Source organism: Pseudorca crassidens, chromosome 1 (assembly GCF_039906515.1).
Source record: "Pseudorca crassidens isolate mPseCra1 chromosome 1, mPseCra1.hap1, whole genome shotgun sequence".
NCBI classification, from domain to species: domain Eukaryota; kingdom Metazoa; phylum Chordata; class Mammalia; order Artiodactyla; family Delphinidae; genus Pseudorca; species Pseudorca crassidens.
Genome location: NC_090296.1, coordinates 194,814,718 through 194,833,496, shown reverse-complemented (window position 1 = coordinate 194,833,496; position 18,779 = coordinate 194,814,718). Strand labels below are relative to the sequence as shown.

The 18,779-nt window shown below is 44.1% G+C and overlaps 1 protein-coding gene across 4 annotated transcripts in view; it reads right to left on the bottom strand.

Moving 5' to 3' along the window:
- The window catches only part of CACNB2 (calcium voltage-gated channel auxiliary subunit beta 2), a 400,175-nt gene that overhangs the window by 11,999 nt on the left and 369,397 nt on the right, over positions 1–18,779 (bottom strand). For all 4 annotated transcript variants that reach the window (XM_067704511.1, XM_067704518.1, XM_067704528.1 and 1 more), the window contains 3 exons: positions 17,314–17,394; positions 16,800–16,858; positions 7,897–8,006 (listed from right to left, as the gene is read on the bottom strand). In XM_067704511.1, the coding sequence (XP_067560612.1) occupies positions 7,897–8,006; positions 16,800–16,858; positions 17,314–17,394 (250 nt within the window). The remainder of the gene's footprint in view (positions 1–7,896; positions 8,007–16,799; positions 16,859–17,313; positions 17,395–18,779) is intronic.

Sequence of the window (18,779 nt, the reverse complement as noted above, 5' to 3'; positions counted from 1 at the left end):
AGAGTTCCTGATTTTATACGTTTGGATGGGGCCTGAGAATGTTCAGTCTTCACTAATGCCCCCATGATAATGATGCTGTTGATTTGGAGACCACACCTGAGGACCAAATAAGGGGTGCTCTCTCTGGTGTGTCATCCCCGTTCCACAGTCCCTGGTGCTACCAACATAAGTGATGAACTTTCCTTTAATCGATGCTTCTGTTGAGATAACTGTAGGTTCGCAAGCAGTTGTAAGAAATAACAGAACACTGTGCCCTTTACCCAGTTATCCTCAATGGGAACATCTTGCAAAACTGTAGTGCGATATCACAACCAGGACATTAATATTAATACAATCCACCCATCTTACTCAGATTTCCCCAGTTTTATGTACTCATCTGTGTGTGTGTGTGTGTGTGTACACTGAGCTCTACGCAGTTTTATCATGTGTAGGTTCCTATATCCATCACCACAGTTTAGAGACAGAACAGTTCCATCAGGACAAGGTGAAAGAGACAGACTTTTAACAAATTATCTCTGCTGACTCCTCAATTGCACTGAAAACATTTACCAAGCTGTAAACATTATCATCTTACCACCTAGTTGCTAATATACAAAGTAAATGCCTTCCCTTGCTCCCTGTGTGTTATCTGTCAGTTACAGCTGTTGCCGCGTGCACGGCTAACTCTAGCTTCACTTCCTTTACTGTCAGTTACAGCTGTTGCCGCGTGCACGGCTAACTCTAGCTTCACTTCCTCTACTGTCAGTTACAGTTGTTGCCGCGTGCACGGCTAAATCTAGCTTCACTTCCTTTACTCTCATTTGCTGATATTTCCCCACTTTCGGAACATAGTTTTTGCTATCGTGTGACACAAGTAGATCCCACAACTGCACAGTTGTGTACAAACGGGTGCAAAGATGTAGCATAGTTTCCTAAACTGATTTGTCCCTGGAAAATTGCTTGGGGTAAAACCAAGCCACAGTTCGCAGACAGTATAAAGTTGGGCAGATTAAAGAAACTCTGAGGTGAATTATTTCATAAAGCAATAAGTATCTGAGTTTATTAGTTTTAAAAGTTTGGATTTGGAATTGGCAAATAACTGTATTACCAGGCCCTTTACTATTTTAATTTAAATAATATTTTTGCTTCTAAGACTATAATGTAATTTATGTGCATAGCTAATGTAGATATTTTAAATTATGATGCTTGACCAATATTGCAACTGAGAAAAAAGGTGAGAAGTTTTATGAGCCCATATAAAGACATCCATACAGGCAAGGAAGTCCTGTACCACTCCCAAAACCTGAGTATGTACTTAAAGCTACAAAATTTTCAGGTTTTTTTTCTTCATGTCACACAGTGGTACATTAGCATAATCAACTCCAAATGCAACATACTATACTTCTGTTTATGCAATGAAAGTTTTCTAAAATCTCATGTATAAAGCAAATTTTTACCTATCAAATTATATCTTCAATATACAGGATCTTTCATCCTTTCATAAAAGAAATAATTGCTATAATTGATCTTGTCTATTAAATTTGAGGTCAATTTTCTCAAATTTAATTTTTTACTAAATGTATACAAGAAAACAATGCTTTTGAAGTAAGCTCCCTGGGACTTCCCTGGTGGTCCAGTAAGACTCTGTGCTCCCAATGCAGGGGGCCTGGGTTCCATCCTTGGTCGGGGAACTAGATCCCGCGTGCCGCAACTCAGAGGTCACGTGCCACAACTCAGAGCTCGCATGCTGCTACTAAGAAGTGCACATGCTGCAACTAAGACCCTGCGTGCTGCAACTAAGACCTGGGGCAGCCAAAACAAGTAAATATTAAAACAAAAAATAAAGTCCCCCAGTTTGCCCCTACCTGCCCTTGGGTTGAAAGAACTTCCAGGATAATAAGTAATGCTTGAAAGAATAAGTTCTTAGCAGTGGTTTCTGCCCCCAAACTCAGTGTCTGGTTTACCTTTCCTCCAGCATACACCTTCCAGCAGTTCACAAACACTGGAAAATAATTTGACTTAGATCTTTGAAATGCTAATACTCTTTAAAAATAAAGCAACATTGCAGAGAACTCATCGTGCAGACTGAGGAAAACATGCTACATAGAAACTGGTTTAAAGGGTAAGAAAAACTGACTTCAATAAAAGCAAAGATTGGAGTGTTGATACTTTAATACAGACAGTTTATCCTCTTATGGGGCAATATAGCAGCAATAATTCTCTCCCCCCCCCCCAACTTTAATATATCCTTAATGTCAGCACAACTACAGCTTAAAAGAATACCACGATAACTTGTTTTCCCTGGAGAAAATACAGATTTGTGATGTACAACAAACAGTGAATGCAAAGCCATTTTCCAAGTCTGCATAAACACAGAGGACAGAAAATCAAGGTGTGGCGCGTTTGGGGAGAGGTTCAGTGTCAAGGTGTGACTACCCACTTAGCCCATATATTCTTACTAAGCACCTACTTCGCGCCAGTCAGTGTGGGGTGTACCGGGGAAGCAGTAATGAGCCAAAAGAGACCCAATCTCTGAGCTCACAGGGCTTATCTTCGAGTGGGGGAGACAGGCATCAACGATGCACTCACGCAGTGAGGGTAACATGGCGGCCCTTCCCGTGATTCAAAGGGGGAGTCAGGTGAGGAGGGAACGGCAGGTGCAAAGGCTCCGCGGCAGACAAAGGACTGAGTGAAAGGCAATGTTATGGATTGAATTGTGTGTCTCCCCTCCCACCAAATTTCCTGTGTTGAAGTCCCAACCCCCAGTACCTCAGAATGGAACCCTATTTGGTGATAGAGCCTTTCAAGAGGTAAAGTTAAATGTGGTCCTACAGGTGGGCTCGCATCCATGTGACTGTATTTGGCCACAGGGCCTTCAAAGAAAATGAGGCCAGTAGGATAGGGCAGGCTACATCAGTATGACTGGTGTCCTCGTAAGACGAGAGAGAGAGAGAGAAACACCAGGGAGGTGCAGACAGGAGAGGTCATGTGAGGACACAGCGAGAGGGTGGCCGTTGGCAAGCCAAGGAGAGAGGCCTCAGGAGAAACAGACCTGCTGACCCCTTGATCTTGAACTTCCAGCCTCTAGAAATGTGAGAAATAAGTTTGTTTCCGCCTCCTGGTGTGTATGATTTTGTTACTGCAGCCGTGGAAGGCGAGTGCAGACGGCATGCGTGAAGTGGAAGGAGTGAGGCAGAGCAGTGTGAGGTGAGGCTAAGAGCTGTCGACACCCGGGGTCCAGGTCCAGATCGAGGAGTTCTGCTGTCGTCCAAGAACAATGCAGAGACATTTACAGTTTGAAGCAGGGATGTGTCCGGAACAGATCTGCTCTTTGAAAAGATTTCTTTGGCTGTGGCATGAAGAACTAAGGGATCCAGGTCAAAATAGGTGTGAAGTACTCACGGTGCCTCGGGGCCCTTGGAATGGAGCAGTGGTGTAAACACTGCATGTGATGAGACAGATGGGACAGAAATTCATGAGGTGAAACTGACAAGACCTGGAGATGTGCTGGGGAAGGAAGTGCGGGTGCTCACGTATCAAGAGGGCCACAGAGTCTCCTGGTTCTCCAAACGGAGATGAGTATCCTGACTGTTAGGACTCAGATAAGAAACCCTGGGAAATTATCAGAATACAGGAAAGCTGATAAATTCTCTTTAGCATGTGCTAAGTTTGAGGAATACACAAGGCAACCCCGTCAAGTAGGATGTGTAACTCTGGAGTGGAAAGGCACTGTCCAGCTTGGGGTACAAACTGTGAGCTCTCTGCATATAGGAAGTAACTGGAGCGATCGGTATGAATAGTTTTGCTGAGAGAGAGGGACCAGAGAGAGGACCCGAGGGGGACAGTTAAGAACCCCTCACAGTCTAAAGAAGATGTGGTCTGTATGTATATATACATATGACTCAGCCATTAAAAAGAATGCAATAACGCCATCTGCAGCAACATGGATGGACCTAGGCATTATCACAGTGAGTGAAGTCAGTCCAAAAGAGAAAGACAGAGACCATACGATATCACTTCTATGGGAATCTAACGTACGACGCAAATGAACTTATCTACGAAACAGAAACAGACTCACAGCCATAGAGAACAGACTGTGGTTACTGAGGGGGAGGGGGGTGGGGGAGGGAAGGAACGGGAGTGTGGGATGAGCAGCTGCAAACTAACTGGTATATATGGGATGGATAAACAACAAGGTCCTACTGTGTAGCACAGGGAACTATATTCAATATCCTGTGAAAAATTATAATGGAAATATGAAAAAAAGTATATATGTATAACTGAGTCACTTTCTGAACAGCAAAATTAACACTGTAAATCAACTCCACGTCAATAAAATTAAAAAAAAAAAAAAGAACTCACATTCAAAAGCCACAGAGCATAAGCCTGCAAAAAAAGGAAAGGCAGGAGGGCCAGAATCGGTGCTGTTGAGGAATCCAAGGGGAGGGGTGCTTCAAGGAGAGGGGGACAGATGTCCTCCAAATGTCACTGCAACGTCACGTAAAACAGACTGCAGTATGTCCACTGGACTAGTGACAGGGAGGTTACTGGTAACTTCTTTATAAACAAATTTGGAGCCAGCTGGAGAGTGAATAATAGTGACTGAAATGGGGACACTAAGTTTGGAAAACTTAGATTTTGGGGGGCTGTGTTCAGCCGGGTGGTGGGGACAGAGAGAGAGGTCGAGGCCACTGAAGGGACTCTGTGGGTCAGGGCAGGGTATTTTATGGCATTTAAATTTTTAAATGGAATTAAATTAATTATGGAAAAAAATCCATAATTTAGGAAAAACCCCAGATGATAGCACCAAAACACTGAGAAGCTGGCAGGGGATAGGGAAAAGTGAATCTTCTTCTCCAACTGCTTTTCTTACAATGCTCATTTCTCACAATTCTATAGAAGCAGCTTTAAGTATGTTTTGATGTTAATTTTAAAATTAATGTGCAGTGGGGAACTCTCTGGCGGTCCAGTGGTTAGGTGCCTGCGTTCTCACTGCCAAGGGCCCGGGTTCAGTCCCTGGTGGGGGAACTAAGATCCCACAAGCCGCACGGCATGACCCAAAAAAAAAAAAAAATGTGCAGTGAAATTGACTTTTTGAGGGGTATCCAGCTATATGGATTTTCGCACGAGTAAACATTTGTGTAACCTCCAATTCCATCGCTCCCCAAACTGCTATTCCTTTGTGCTCACACCCTCCCCCCCAGGTAACCACAGCTGTTTGTCACTAGAGTTTTGGCTTTTCTAGGACATCATATACATGGAACCATACCGTATTTGACCTTTCCAGACTGGCATCCCACCTCGGGGCCTTGGCACCTATCGCGCCCTCTGCCCAGAACTTCTCTCTTTTCTCAGGCAGCTGCAAGGGTAAAGAATTCACAACACAGAAGATTCTGCTAAAATGGTACCTTCTCAGGGAGGCCTCGCCTGACTCCCCATATAAGGTCCCACTCTCCTCCTCAGCTGACTTTCTACCTGCTGCTTCTACCAGGACTCACCAACCACTAACTGACTAGCTCTAACTGTTATCTGTCTACAGCTACTTCTATTAGCTTCTGTCCACACCTCCGCTGTGGAACGAGAGCTGTATGAGTGTGAGGATGTGCTGTCCTTCACGTCTGTGTCCCCGGCCCTTACACTGATGCCCAGCACATGGGTGGTTCTCAAGTGTTCATCAGTGGATGAATACATGCCTAAAATCTAGTCATGGTTCCGTCGAGCCTTAAGGATGAGCCCCAAATTCCTTAATATCCGCCCCCGTCTCCGCCCTTTATCTCTCTGGTGTCATCTCCCACCTCTCTCTTTTTTAAACCATACACTCCATCAAAGTAAAGCACGTATGTTTTCTAGAAGCCTCTGTGGCTCTTGAAATCCCTATCATACCCTTCACTCTTTCGCCCTTTTTCCTTGGCTAAACCCTATCCCGTTTTAGGTCTCAGCTCGGGCTTCGCTCCTTGGAGAAGCTGTTCTTGGTGGATACGCCTCCCTGCAGCCTTAGGTCTTCACCAAGCAGTGCAGTGCACGAACAGCTTTCTCAGTCACCCTCCATTTCAATGAGCTGACAACTTATTGGCCTCATTGCTACAAGCTCCTTCATCTTTTTTGTTCCCTGACTTTGACAGTCACTGTCCAGTGTATGCTCACTCTATGGAGTGCAAGAGTCTTGAACAGTAATATATAGTTGGTAGTTTCACAAAAGCCTTGGCAACCGACACGAAACTGTGACGCCATTGATTCAAACGATGGGTCTAAACAAATTACCTGACTTCGTTCATCAGTTGAAACAATGGAACGAGCATTTTGTAACGATTACTGTGAGCATCAAAAATGTACACAAAGAGTTTTAAGGGTCACAGACGATAAGGACAGGAGATCACTCTAAACAAAATGTAGGATTCCATCCCCCAAATATGCTTCTAAAGCTTGATGACTGAAGTTGAGTTAATGAGGGACTGCTGGGGGAACAAATTGGGTTCTATAAGGTATTATACTCATCACAGATAAGGGTTATTGTTTTCAACAGTTTCTCTATTTTTTATACAATATACTTCAGAGTTAACTAAAAAGTTTGACGTTAAAAGCCAGTCTCTCAAAGATCAAAGATCTCACACAACCATGAAAAAATTTATAAGAATAGAAACCTAATGCCCAGTAAGTTACATGTGTAACAGCGATTAACCTAAAACTTCAAGCAGGTGCCAAACGGGTGAAATAGTTGCCAAAGCTCTTTCACTTGATCAAATCAGTGCGCGATAACGCACAGCGTTCAAACGCAACCCTGTAGACACGTTAACTGAAATCTCCAAATTGTTTTTACAAATGAAACAAAAATATGGCTATCAATATTATACAATTATAATTCTTGATATAATTCAAGTATTAAGGGATTTGGGATCATAGCCATTATTTATGGAAGTCATACTATGTTTAATCCTTCTAATAATCCTACAGTTACTACTCTCTCTCTTTTGCTGTTTAGATGAAGAAATGACACCGTATACAAGCCCCATGTACCTGTCCTTTGAAGTCAAAGGCTTTTGCTTCAGTCTCCAGGCCTCCCTTGAGTCTCTAAAGGCTGGCTCAAGAGTTAATCATTAGGAATGTCAAGATGTAAAAACAAAGGACAGCTGTTAGGCTGGAAAACTGGTAACAATTTAGACTATAAATCCACCACAGAGTCATCAAACTCCCAGTTCCCTGAAAAATAGAGATAAAGGCCTGACACACATCCCTTAGTTGTTTTTAAGGAAGCAGACCCCCTCCGGATGAAAACTGCTGACAGCAAGAATGAGAAGGCTGAAACCAGAAGGTTGATGGTGCTTGAAGCTTGATGCCAACCAATCCAAGAATTGTGCATGAGCCGATCACACACCCTAGGGCCCCCTCCCTCACACTGCCTTTAAAGCCCCCTCCCTGGAAGCCATTGGGGAGCTCGGATCTTTTGAGCATGAGCTGCCCGTTCTCCTTGTTTGGCATCCTGCAATAAATGCGGTACTTTCCTTCACCTCAACCTGGCGTCAGTAGACTGGCTTCACTGCATGCAGGCGAGGGGACCCAAGTTTGGTTCGGTACCAGAAACTGGGCCTTAAAGAGGCTGATGACATTGCTTGTGGTAACAATGATGCAAAGCCAAGAGTTTTTAGAGTCTGCAGACACCAGGGCTCCTGTTCGTGAAAACAGACCACAGCCAAAACATTCACGCTGACAGCCTGTGGAATTTTTAACTCAAAACTTTCAAAACAAATCCTTCCATACCATGAAATCACGAAGACGGCAGCAGTGGCTACTGGTGACACGTGTCTGTAGTGTCTCTGCGCTACGACACATGGAATTATCATCTAGTTAGACCTGCTCACCAGCAGCCTCAGGAGAGAAGGGTTTAAATGGCTTCAGCTCACTGGCGACGCACACACTTACCTAAACTTGACCTTGTGTTGGATCTTTCTATTATGGCGTGTTTACTGGGATTGTTCAAGACAGAGCGTTTGGCCAGCGAGATGTCAGCGGTGACCCTTGTGATGGAAATCCTGTTGGGGAAAAAGCAAGAGGGCTCTGAGGTTATTCATTGAATAAAGGGGGACAGAAGTGCATGCCCCAAACTCATCCAAGTATTTTATACACACACACACACATATACATACACAGTGACCGTATTTTCAACCCAAAAAATGCTGGGGCACTTAATCATTCATTTTTTGAAAATCCTGCACCTACCTGACTTAGCATCTGCTGGTTGCTTATGAAGTGCCAGGCATGCACCCCGCATTACCTCATTACCCAGACCACCTCATTAAATCACTCCAAAACTTTATCTATTTAACTTTGTTAAAAAATTATTTATTTATCTGTTTTTATTTTTGGCTGCCTTGGGTCTTCGTTGCAGTGCGCGGGCTTTCTCTAGTTGCAGTGAGCGGGGGCTACTCTTCGTTGCGGTGTGCGGGCTTCTCATTGTCGTGGCTTCTCTTGTTGCGGAGCATGGGTTCTAGGCACGTGGGCTTCAGGAGTTGTGGCATGCGGGCTCAGTAGTTGTGGCTCGCGGGCTCTAGAGCGCAGGCTCAGTAGTTGTGGTGCATGGGCTTAGTTGCTCCGCGGCATGTGGGATCTTCCCGGGCCAGGGATTGAACCCATGTCTCCTACATTGGCAGGCGGATTCTTAACCACTGCACCACCAGAAGAGCCCTATCATTCCAAAAACTTCAGCAGAGAGGATATCCTCCCACGTTTGCTGATGAAAAAAAAGTGACCCATAGGTAGATTGTTTCTCCATGGCTATATATTTATGAAAAGTGGTGAAGCTGGGATTTGAACCCAGAACTACTGAGAGCCTATATTCTTAGGCCCTGTGCTATAATCCCTCCCACAGTATGGTGCTGTGATAGCCATGAGGAATAAATAAGAACAAGACAAACAAGGTCTTCCTCAGTGCTGAGAGTCTAGTAGCAGATATGGGTCATAAATAAGAAAAGAAATTAATAAAATGATTACAGGTTAAGATGGCTGTTCTGAAGAGGACACAGGGGGTGCTGTGACAGACAGTCATGAATTGTGGGGGTCATTTTAGACAGGCTCAAAATGAGAGCAACAAAATCTGGGAGCTGGAAAGAGTAGATGACTTAGACTGGAGACTTAGCCGAATAAACAAGCCAGCAGTAGGGAAAGTGCGGAGCAAAAGAGAGGACTCACAAAACCTCTGAAGAAGGTGGTGAAGGGGGGACTAAAAACAAGAGATTTGGTTAGAAGTCTGTTTCACAGTTAGATCCCTCCACCTCCCCTCCACTACATCAAGCCACAAGGTGGCCATCCTTTTCCCGTGTGGTGTGAGACCATAAGTTTAGTCTCTCTAGGCAACAAAACAGAGGGCATCTGACCAGGGGATGCCACATAGAGCAGGGACAGAAAGAAGAAAGGATGCTAAATGTTGAGCCCCTAGCCCTCTTCCTCATCCTAGAATTTTGGTAGCCAAGTTTATATCCTCCAGGTGTCAAGAATGGAAGATTCTTCTCTGGGGAATCTGACCACCAAACAGAAAAGACCCAAAGATCAGGACTTTGGTGGTTTCCTATGAAGATCGTCCAGTGAGGCTGTCCTACAGGGAGACCCAAAGGGGACAAGCTGTACCTATCAGCACAGAATTTCCTTTGATGCCCTGTTCTTAAATTTGAGCACAGCAGTGTTCCTTGGGCATCTTAGGGAAACTTCTAACATGAAAGACCAAAACAAACAGAAAAAAATCAACTATGACTAACACCTAAAGTTGAAAGCTATGAGATGATTATATCTACAAAACCAGAACAAACTTCTATATAAAGACTCAGACTAAGAAAGAGTTTTTGGAAACTAAAAATATAACAGTAGAAATGAAAATTCAAAAGAGGGGCTTAGAAGACAAAGTTAAGGAAATCTGCTAAAGAGTAAAACAGAAAAGACAAACCGATGGAAAATCAGAGAAGAAAGGCATAAAAACTAGAGAATTACCCAGGAGGTTTAACTTCCAAATAACAAGAGTTACTGAAAAGAGACAATAAAGAAAACGCAAGAGAAGTAAAAAAAAATTAAAAATCTAGAATTAAGAGTTTGATTTTCCAAATGGAAAGGGGGAGTCCAGCACAAAGGATGAAACTTCCTCATCCAGACATATTCTTATAAATTTCATGACGCTGGGGACAAAGAAAAACCTAAAAGCTTCCAGAGGAAAAGGCAGGTCCCATACAAAGGTTCAGGAATGGAAATGCTTGTGCTTCTCAACAGCAAAAATAATTAACACAACACTGTAAATCAACTGCAATAAAAAAATATTAAACCTGAAAACAAAACAAAACAAAAAACACAGCAACAATGGAAGACAGAAAGCAATGGAGCAAGAATCCTTGAAAATTCTGGGGGAAAATTTTCTAATCAGAATTCCATAACTATTTTAACTATCAATTAAATGGGAAGGTTGATCAAAGGCACTTTAAGACATTCAGGGTCTCAAAAAGTTTTAATGTCCTCTTTCTAAGGAAACTGTTGGAGGATGTTTTTGACAGAAACGATGGGTATAAGCCTTGAAAGAGATCAAGTGATCTAGGAAAAAGGGGTTCACACCCCAAAAGAAGGTGAAAGGCATCCCAAGGAGAATGAGATGTCTCCGAATGACAAATGTGCACTCAGCACAGAGACACACCATCCAGACCCAAGCAGGGCAGAACGTTCCTGGAGAGAAGGTTCAAAAAGGCACAGCTGAGGGACTATCGGATGTGTATGAATATATCGCGAGGAACTTGAGACAACCAGGGGAGAATGTGGGGCTTGACTGGTGCCCACTATATAGAAAATTGAGCACGTGTAAAAAGCAAAATTATTAATCGCACAGAAACCACAAAGAAAACACACAAGAAAAAAGTAATGTGAGTATACAACATGGCTCACTGAAATTGTATTTACATGGTCATCATGCATCCAGTATACGGGACCAGCCAAAATTATGCTTTAACTGTTGGGAGACTGGAGGATGAGACGGATGCAGGTGCGTGTATGTGAGAGCGAAAGGAGGAATATGCACGAGAGCGCTAAACAGTCTTCACGGCAGGAAGCCCAGAGATAATGCCTAGCAGTGAAAACTCAAGCAGCAAATGAAGCACACGATTTAGAGGCAAGGAATAAATACCAAGAGATCCAGTTAAAAGAGTTAAAACTAGTTGCCCTCTGAGAGCAGGACATTCAGTAAAGTGTGGAAAGGGAATCACTGGCTTTTGCAAAAAAAAAGAAAAAAAAGGAAACGATCTCTTGATCTATATACTGTAAAATCCATCCTTTACTGTGTACACATCCCTGAATTGGGGCCAATTCATAATGTCCTGTATCCACCATCACATTCATGACGCAGGACAGTTCCATCGCCTGCCCCACCCCACCCCTGTCAACCACGGAGCTGTTTTCCATCCCTATGGTTTTGCCTTTTCCAGAGCATCACCGTAGCCTTTTGAGCTGAGCCTCTTGCACTTTGCATAATGGATCTGAGATTCGTCCACGATGTTGTATCGATAGTTCATTCCTTTTTATCACGGAGCGGGACTCCTATTTACAAAAAGTAAGTCTACTTGATTAAGCGTTTTGTACTTTGATGACAGGATTACTGAACGTGGAAAAAACGATAACCAGAAAAGAGATACTAAACACATCAACTTACACATATTTAGTTTCATTATGACTTCCCAAGGCATTCCCAAGTGAAACCAGACTGCTTACGTGGTTCGCTCTGTAGGCTGTGGAAGACAGCCACGGTTCTATTGCAACTCCTTAAGTCATTACTAGAGGTTCCGCCAAAAAAAACAGACCTTGAGAGTCCTAAGGGCCAAATTCTGGGGACAATTCAGTGTAGAGGAGCAGTCCTCAACCCTCACGGTGTATCGAGGTCGCCAGGAAAGACTTTACAGTTACACGAAGTCCCATCCTAGACACTGGGTTTCGCTTAGTCACAGGTGGGATGTAAGTCTGTGGTGGGTTTTTTGTTTGTTTTTGTTTTTAAACCTCTGCAGATGCTTCTAATATGCAGCCAGGGTAGATAACCACCGGTTTAGAAGAAGCTGTCTCACGTCTAAGTACATTTCCCACCTGACAAAGTGATGTAATATTTTCCAGGATGACTGATTTCCAGGAAGATTCCTTCACACAAGGTCACGGACCCATCCCTACAGAATTCAGTATGCATTCTGAACGCTTCTGTGTCGAGAGCTGACATGTTCAGAATCACTGGAGAGGACAACCGAATTCATCACTGATGGTGGCTTTCCTTCTCGCCCCCGACTTTCTTGTTAATTTACCTGTCGTGCTACTAGGTGAACAGGAAGATTGCTTTGTTCACGGGATGACACAGTTGTTTAGGGTGGATCCGACTGTAAATGGGCTCCTCTACTGCACATAACAGAAAGGATAACGATTCATCATCTCTTCTTCGACCTGACACACTTAATGCTATTTTAACAACCAGGACCATGGTCCTGACAACCCTCCAGGGCTTCCACAAACGAACCTAACCGGGTTTCAGACGGAAAAGAATTCCTGTCAAGAATCTTTTCATCCTCAGCCCTTCCTTTCCTATTTTCTCCCTCTTGGGCTTTACATTTTTAAAAAAAAAATAAATGTTGTTTATTTAATAGATAATTCAGGAGTCATTCACTTTTCCCTTCTAGAATTACAGGTCTATTTAGAATTAGACACACCTGATACCTGGGATGAATTTCCACCCTCTGCTGCTGTCTGGTGACCAAAAGCAGACACCGAATGATTCAGTAACTCTGCGTGTCTTGCCTTGAGTAAAGGAGTTAAAGTTTTGCACGGCTTTTAGAAATTCTCCCTTATGGACCCTGTTGCTTCCTTTGAGGATGTTTATTTGGTGATCACAGTGTGTCTAGAGTGTTGAACCCCAGTTTTATGAGTTCAGATGAGCCAGGGCAGATCCACCCATAAAGCCATATGGAACTTACTTCTGGCCAGAAACAGAAGACGGATACAACATTGAGATATTGCCTTTGTTTGTTTCTTAAATGAACTCAATCTGGATGGCTGATACTTTAGAACATGGGTCCAAGATACACCCTATGGCTGGAATCTATCTTCCAAGTTCAAAACTTAGGTTGAAATAGAAGTGGTAAGTCAGGACACCCCACCTCACCTCCCCATCTTTGGCATTTAGAAAAGGGCAGTGGGCTAACTCAGGCACGGAAAGCAAGTGCCTATTCGAGCAGAATTTTCTGGGTCAGCACGCTCGTGTAGACAATTCCAAATGGTGATAGATGACAAAGTCAAGAATAAAGAGGGGAAGGCTCTACATGGGCCCGATTAGAGGTATGCCTTTTATACGTGGCCAGAGCCTGATGGCCTTGGATCAAGCCAAGGACCAAGCTGTGTTTCCTGGCCTGAAATAAATTATAGTTCATAAAGTTATGAAAAACCAAAGTATCCAATTAGGAGCATTTGGGTAGGCAGACTTTGATTCTAAAGTCTTTTATTGAAACATAGATTCTATTTTTTTCTTGAAACATAGATACTACTTTTTGTTTTCTATCTCTGTCAGTCCTTTGCTTGATGACTAACAATACTTATCCTGCTATAAAAGTTGCCCTCTTTGCCCGCCTCCCCTCCTGACTCCCACTGTGGAACAGCTGGAAGAAGGACTTTGGTCCTTGTCTTCTCTGAAGGAAGAATTCAGCAAAGAGACAGTGTTTATTAGAAGCAAAGTACGTGTGGAAGAGCACACGGGCAAACTGGCCGTGAGCTGTGTGCAACTGGGGTGCCTGAGGTCGCTTATATGGGGGCAGTTTTCTGGGTTGTCTCTGGCCAGTCATCTTGCTTGTGCCCCTCTTTGGTCTGTCAAAGGGCAGCGGGCGACCAATTGCAGCTGCTCAGCCTGGGGCCTGTCTATCTCCTACCTCATGACCAGAAGTCAATATAAATCAGAAACACGTGTAGGAGCCTGTGTGGTCAAGGAAGGGAGTATTCAACTGAGAAATCTAAAAGAACAGTGCAACCTACAGATTCCATCTACTGTCCTTGTAACTGTCAGGTTGGAGAAGAAAGGGAATGCGGAGAAGAGAGGCACCCAACTTGTCTCATTAAAAATACAGAAGTATACCCTCGCTCCCTGTGCTCCCAGGTCCCTGCTAAGCTATTCTTAGTTTAAATTTGGAAGTTTCCATGTTAGACTCCAGTCCTATCTTTGGTGCTTCAGAAGTTGGCTTAACCTTTACTATGGTGCCCACTGGTTATTCGATTCAAGGCTTCCTTTCAATAGACCCTAAGTAAACTCCACGAAGCCAAGGCTGTCGTCTGATTTTGCGTCTCACGATGCTTGGCTCATAGAATATGCTCAAGAAGTATCTGCTGAAGGCATGGAGAGGGAAAGGGCTGGATTAAGTCCAAGCTGATTAACACGACACACTAAAGATGGGCCCGGCTTTGTTACCGGTCACCCCCTACCCTAGGGACTTCACCTGAAGACCTCTAGGTGGCGTCCAGGATGCACCTTCATGCCTGCACACACTTTAGACCCTCTACTGGACATGCCCTTCTCCTCCTAACTCACTGGTAAAATCTTAGGTACCATTTAAAAACCCTTCCTGGATGCTGGCATCCCTAAGTCAGTGTCTTTTCATTCACTTGATATTTTACTGCTCAAGGTCTCAGTGTAGGGTTCACACACGAGCTCCTCACAGGCAGACACGGTGAATGGCTTCCACATCTCTGCATCCCTCCAGCAGACGTGTTTTCAACACCCATCCATTCATTGTTCACGCTGAGGACTGTTCTAGGCCTTGAGAACTGACCACCGTTCACAAAACAGACTAAAACCCTTGCCCTCGTGGAGCTTATATTCTAACTGTGGGAGAATGACAACAAAGGAAATGAATAAATAAAACTCATGAAACAGTTACGGGGAAAAAGTCAGGGAAGGAAGAGAGAACGTGTGCTTGTGTGTGTGTGCGCGCGCACATATACCAAGGAGAATATCTGAGGGAAAGTTCCTAGCACAGGGGCTGCAAGTGCGAAGGCCCCGAGGCGGGCATGCATCTACTGTCTGGAACACTCATAGGACAGCAAGGAAGTGAGAGGCAGGAAGAGCATGAGCAAAGGGAAGTGGAGTACGAGATGCAGTCAAAGAGAAGGAGCGGGTGGGGATGTGGATGGTCAGACCACACAGGGCCGTGCAGGCCACCGGAAGGACTTTGATTTTCACTGAGGGGAAGAGAAGCCACCTGACGGATCCGAACAAGGGAGTGATGAGATCCAGCTCACAGTGTGACAGGGTCGTGAATTGAGAGCAGACTTGAAGGAAGCAAAGCTCGAAGCAAGGATACAAGTTAGGAAGCTATTTACTGCACTAATCTCGGGAGGAGACGATGGTGTCTCAGACCAAATGGATAGCAGAGGATGCGTGAGAAGTGGGGAGATTCTTGATATATTTTGAAGAGACAGACAACAGCATTTGCATGTGGAACGTAAGGGGAAAAGAACAGTCAAGGACGAGTCCATGTTCCAGGGCGGAAGGTCTTGGACTGAGAGACGAAGAGGTATGGATGGAAAGGTGGAAGACGGAAAGGGGCAGGTCAGGGATGGGGGGAGTTGGAAGGTCAAACTTGAGAAGTCCATGAGACACCTCAGTGTCAGACACCTCAGTGATGATGTTGCACAGACAGTAGGACGTATGGGTCTGAGATTCAGAGGAGAGACCAGCAAAGAAATGCTGTTTAAAAGTCCGACATCGAATGGAATCACCAAAGGAGGGAGTGTGGATAGAGGAGAGAAGACAGAGGACAGCCCTGGGCTCTCCAAGATGTCAAGCTGATGAGGAAGAGCCAGCCAAGGAGACAACGGAGCTGCTAGTCAGACAGAAGAAACCCAGAAAAGCGTGGCTCTAGAAACCAAGCAGATGAAGTATTTAAAAGAGGATGGAGTAGTCCGCCATGTTGATTAGGAGGAGGGCTGAGGATCCCCTCATCAACGTGAAGGTCACTGGTGATCTGACGTGACTAGTTTGGGGTAAGTGATGGGGAGGTAACTGGAGTAGGTTCAAGAGACTCAGGAGAGAGAAAGTACACACAACTTGTTCAAGGAGAGTTGCTATAAAGAAAAGAAGGAAAACGGGACAGCTAGAGGGGCATATGAGGTCAAATTTTGCCAAAGGGGTAACAACTCCATTTTTATGTGCTGATGGTGTTTCCATTAGAAGGAGAAATACTGCCGAGGAGAGAGGGAAGGGCTGTGATAGCTGTGTTGGTGTGGGGATGGGGAACTGGGACCTAGCACCCAGGTAGGGGTCATTGCTCACAGTAACAGGAGAAAAGGCGGAGCATTCAGGCAAATACACAAGGGGGGATAGGTATGTGGTGGGATAGCTTGGACCGTCTCCTCTGTTCGCCTCTGTTTTCTCAATGAAATAGGAAGCAAATTCCCGGGAGAGCTCGAGAGGAGAAGGGTTTGATGACAGAGGAAGTGGTGTGAAAGCCTTTTAGAAGAGTAGAGAAGTGCATGGAAGAGGCATACAGGGTATGATTTCTGGGCAGCGTTGAGGGCCAGCTGATCATGAATTTAGGGTGAGATTCGTCAGCAGGGGTTTGGCCAAGTTCAGCTTACGGATGCAGGTGTAAGAACAGAGAGCTGAGGAGGTGCCAAGCAAATAGGACAAATACTGACTGAAGCCGATCGAACTGCACGGAACTTGCTTCCTGTCACCACGGAGACTTCAGAAGTGAGTTTCCTCTTGGGATCACATGCCTGTCCCACCCAGGTTTCATCATCTTCACAACAAAAATCCACAAAACCCAGAATTCTGAAATACTCACCGCCCTTCGAATCTGTGTTTTAAAAAATCGAACAATGCCTTTTGCATCATATCTGTGACCTGCAATTGAGTAAGCAATAAGAGAATAAAATATTACTAATTATGATAAAACAATTTTACTACCCTTAAGAATGTCTGAAAACCTGGGCTTTCCATTGGGAAAAAGTAGCATGTGAGGTCGCCCCTGTTTTCCATCGCTGAGCTCTGATACAGTAACAATCAAAAAGACAAAGTTGCCCAGACTAACTCTGGGAGTGACAATTAATGACATCGCAAGGAGTTTCAGTCACTCTCCAGTTGATACTCTCTCTCCAGACTGAGTCAACTGTAGCTCACAAGGCGACAGCCAAGAAAACAAAATAGAACAGGACAGGTAGCAACGTACACTATGGCTTGAAAACGACATGCTTTACTGCCGCAGCTCTTTTCTAAGTTCAAGAGTCAGGAGAGGGAGGTGGGGTCGCAAAGCAGTTCGGCATGCAAGGTCCAGGGTACTCCCGAGGGCAGCTACCTACCTCGTACCCCTTCAGAGAGGGGCCCACCAGGACCACAGGTCGCATAGAAGGGACCACGTCATAAGGAGGGGTGTGCTCTGTCTGCAGAGAGAGAGGAGATGCCTTCAGACGGTTAAAAGGCAGAAGGAACTCAAATCTTTTATGTATAAACTGTTCTGTCTCAACTCTGCTATACGAGGCACTACCTTTCCAGACACTTCCTTTTTTTTTTTTTTTTTCACTTGCCTCTTTTTCTAAATAAACCCAGTCCAAGACCGGGTGGGTTTATTTCCTTCACGTTTCGAAGTGACTGAGCTCTCTACAGTTTTCTGGCTCTCCTTAAAAAATGCTCCTCACGTTCCTAAAGCAGGAGGGGCCGCTTTTGAACAGAAGCTAGTTGGTAGGACAGAAACATGCCTCATGCAGGACAGGTGCTCTTAGGCTTGACTAGAGGTTAATATTGCTTTTCAGGTGGCATTTGAGTTTTCTCAAGAGTCGCGTGATCAGACCTCACGTGGTTAATTACAAGGACAAGAATTTGGGTCTTAGATGTTGGTCTTACCTGGATAAAACCTCATTTCAAAACATTACCAAATCCTTGACAGTTTCTGTTTTGCTGTGAGAGTTTAGATGAGCCTGCATGCTTGTTCCAGTAGAGGGAATCACGATCACTCTTCACAGCTGAGGGACTCACATTTTTAGATTTTTGGTTTCTATCCCTTGGAACTTAAACACTCGAAATGTAAGGTTTACGTGCCTTGGAGGGAAGGTGGTTTCTGTGTGTGTGATAATATATCCAAGCAGGCCTCCGTGGCCTCAAAAGGTTCATTGTCATCTTGCACATCTCATATGCTTCTTAAGAACTGTTTAGGAGGTGTTTCTGTTACATAACTAATTCATGCCCTCCCACAATAATTTATTTCTTTTTTAGAAGAGCAGGGGGAGGACCTAATTTTGTAGCAATTTCTAAAACTTGCAACAATTTTCAGCTCTCCTGCTTCCAATAAAATAACGAAAATAAAGCTTTTTCCAAAAATTAGATAACTCATTTGTTTGATAATCTTAAAATCCCCTATTTTAATAGCAGAAAATGTTAAAGTGACCCCAAAAATGACTTTTTTTTTTTTTTTTTTTTAATGTAGAAGAAAGAGCTATGGCCTGAGACACTGGGATAAACAAATCATGGTGACAGGAATCTTCCTGCATTGAGGAGTGTCTGAAAAAATATATATTTTAAGAATCACACAGACCCAAAGAAAAATCTTCTCCAAACTATTTGGAGAATTTGATACAAATCGCAAATGTGAACGTCATTAGTGTACCAGGCTGTCGCATGACAGAACATGTCACTGTTGCTTAAAATGGCCCTTCACGAACTTTCTGACTTTGATCGAATTTAACTCACTGGGGGGAAGGGGGAGGGGATGAAAAAGCATTTCAAATTCAAAAGGTTCCATCTGAGCTTTTGCCAAGAGTCACAGACAATC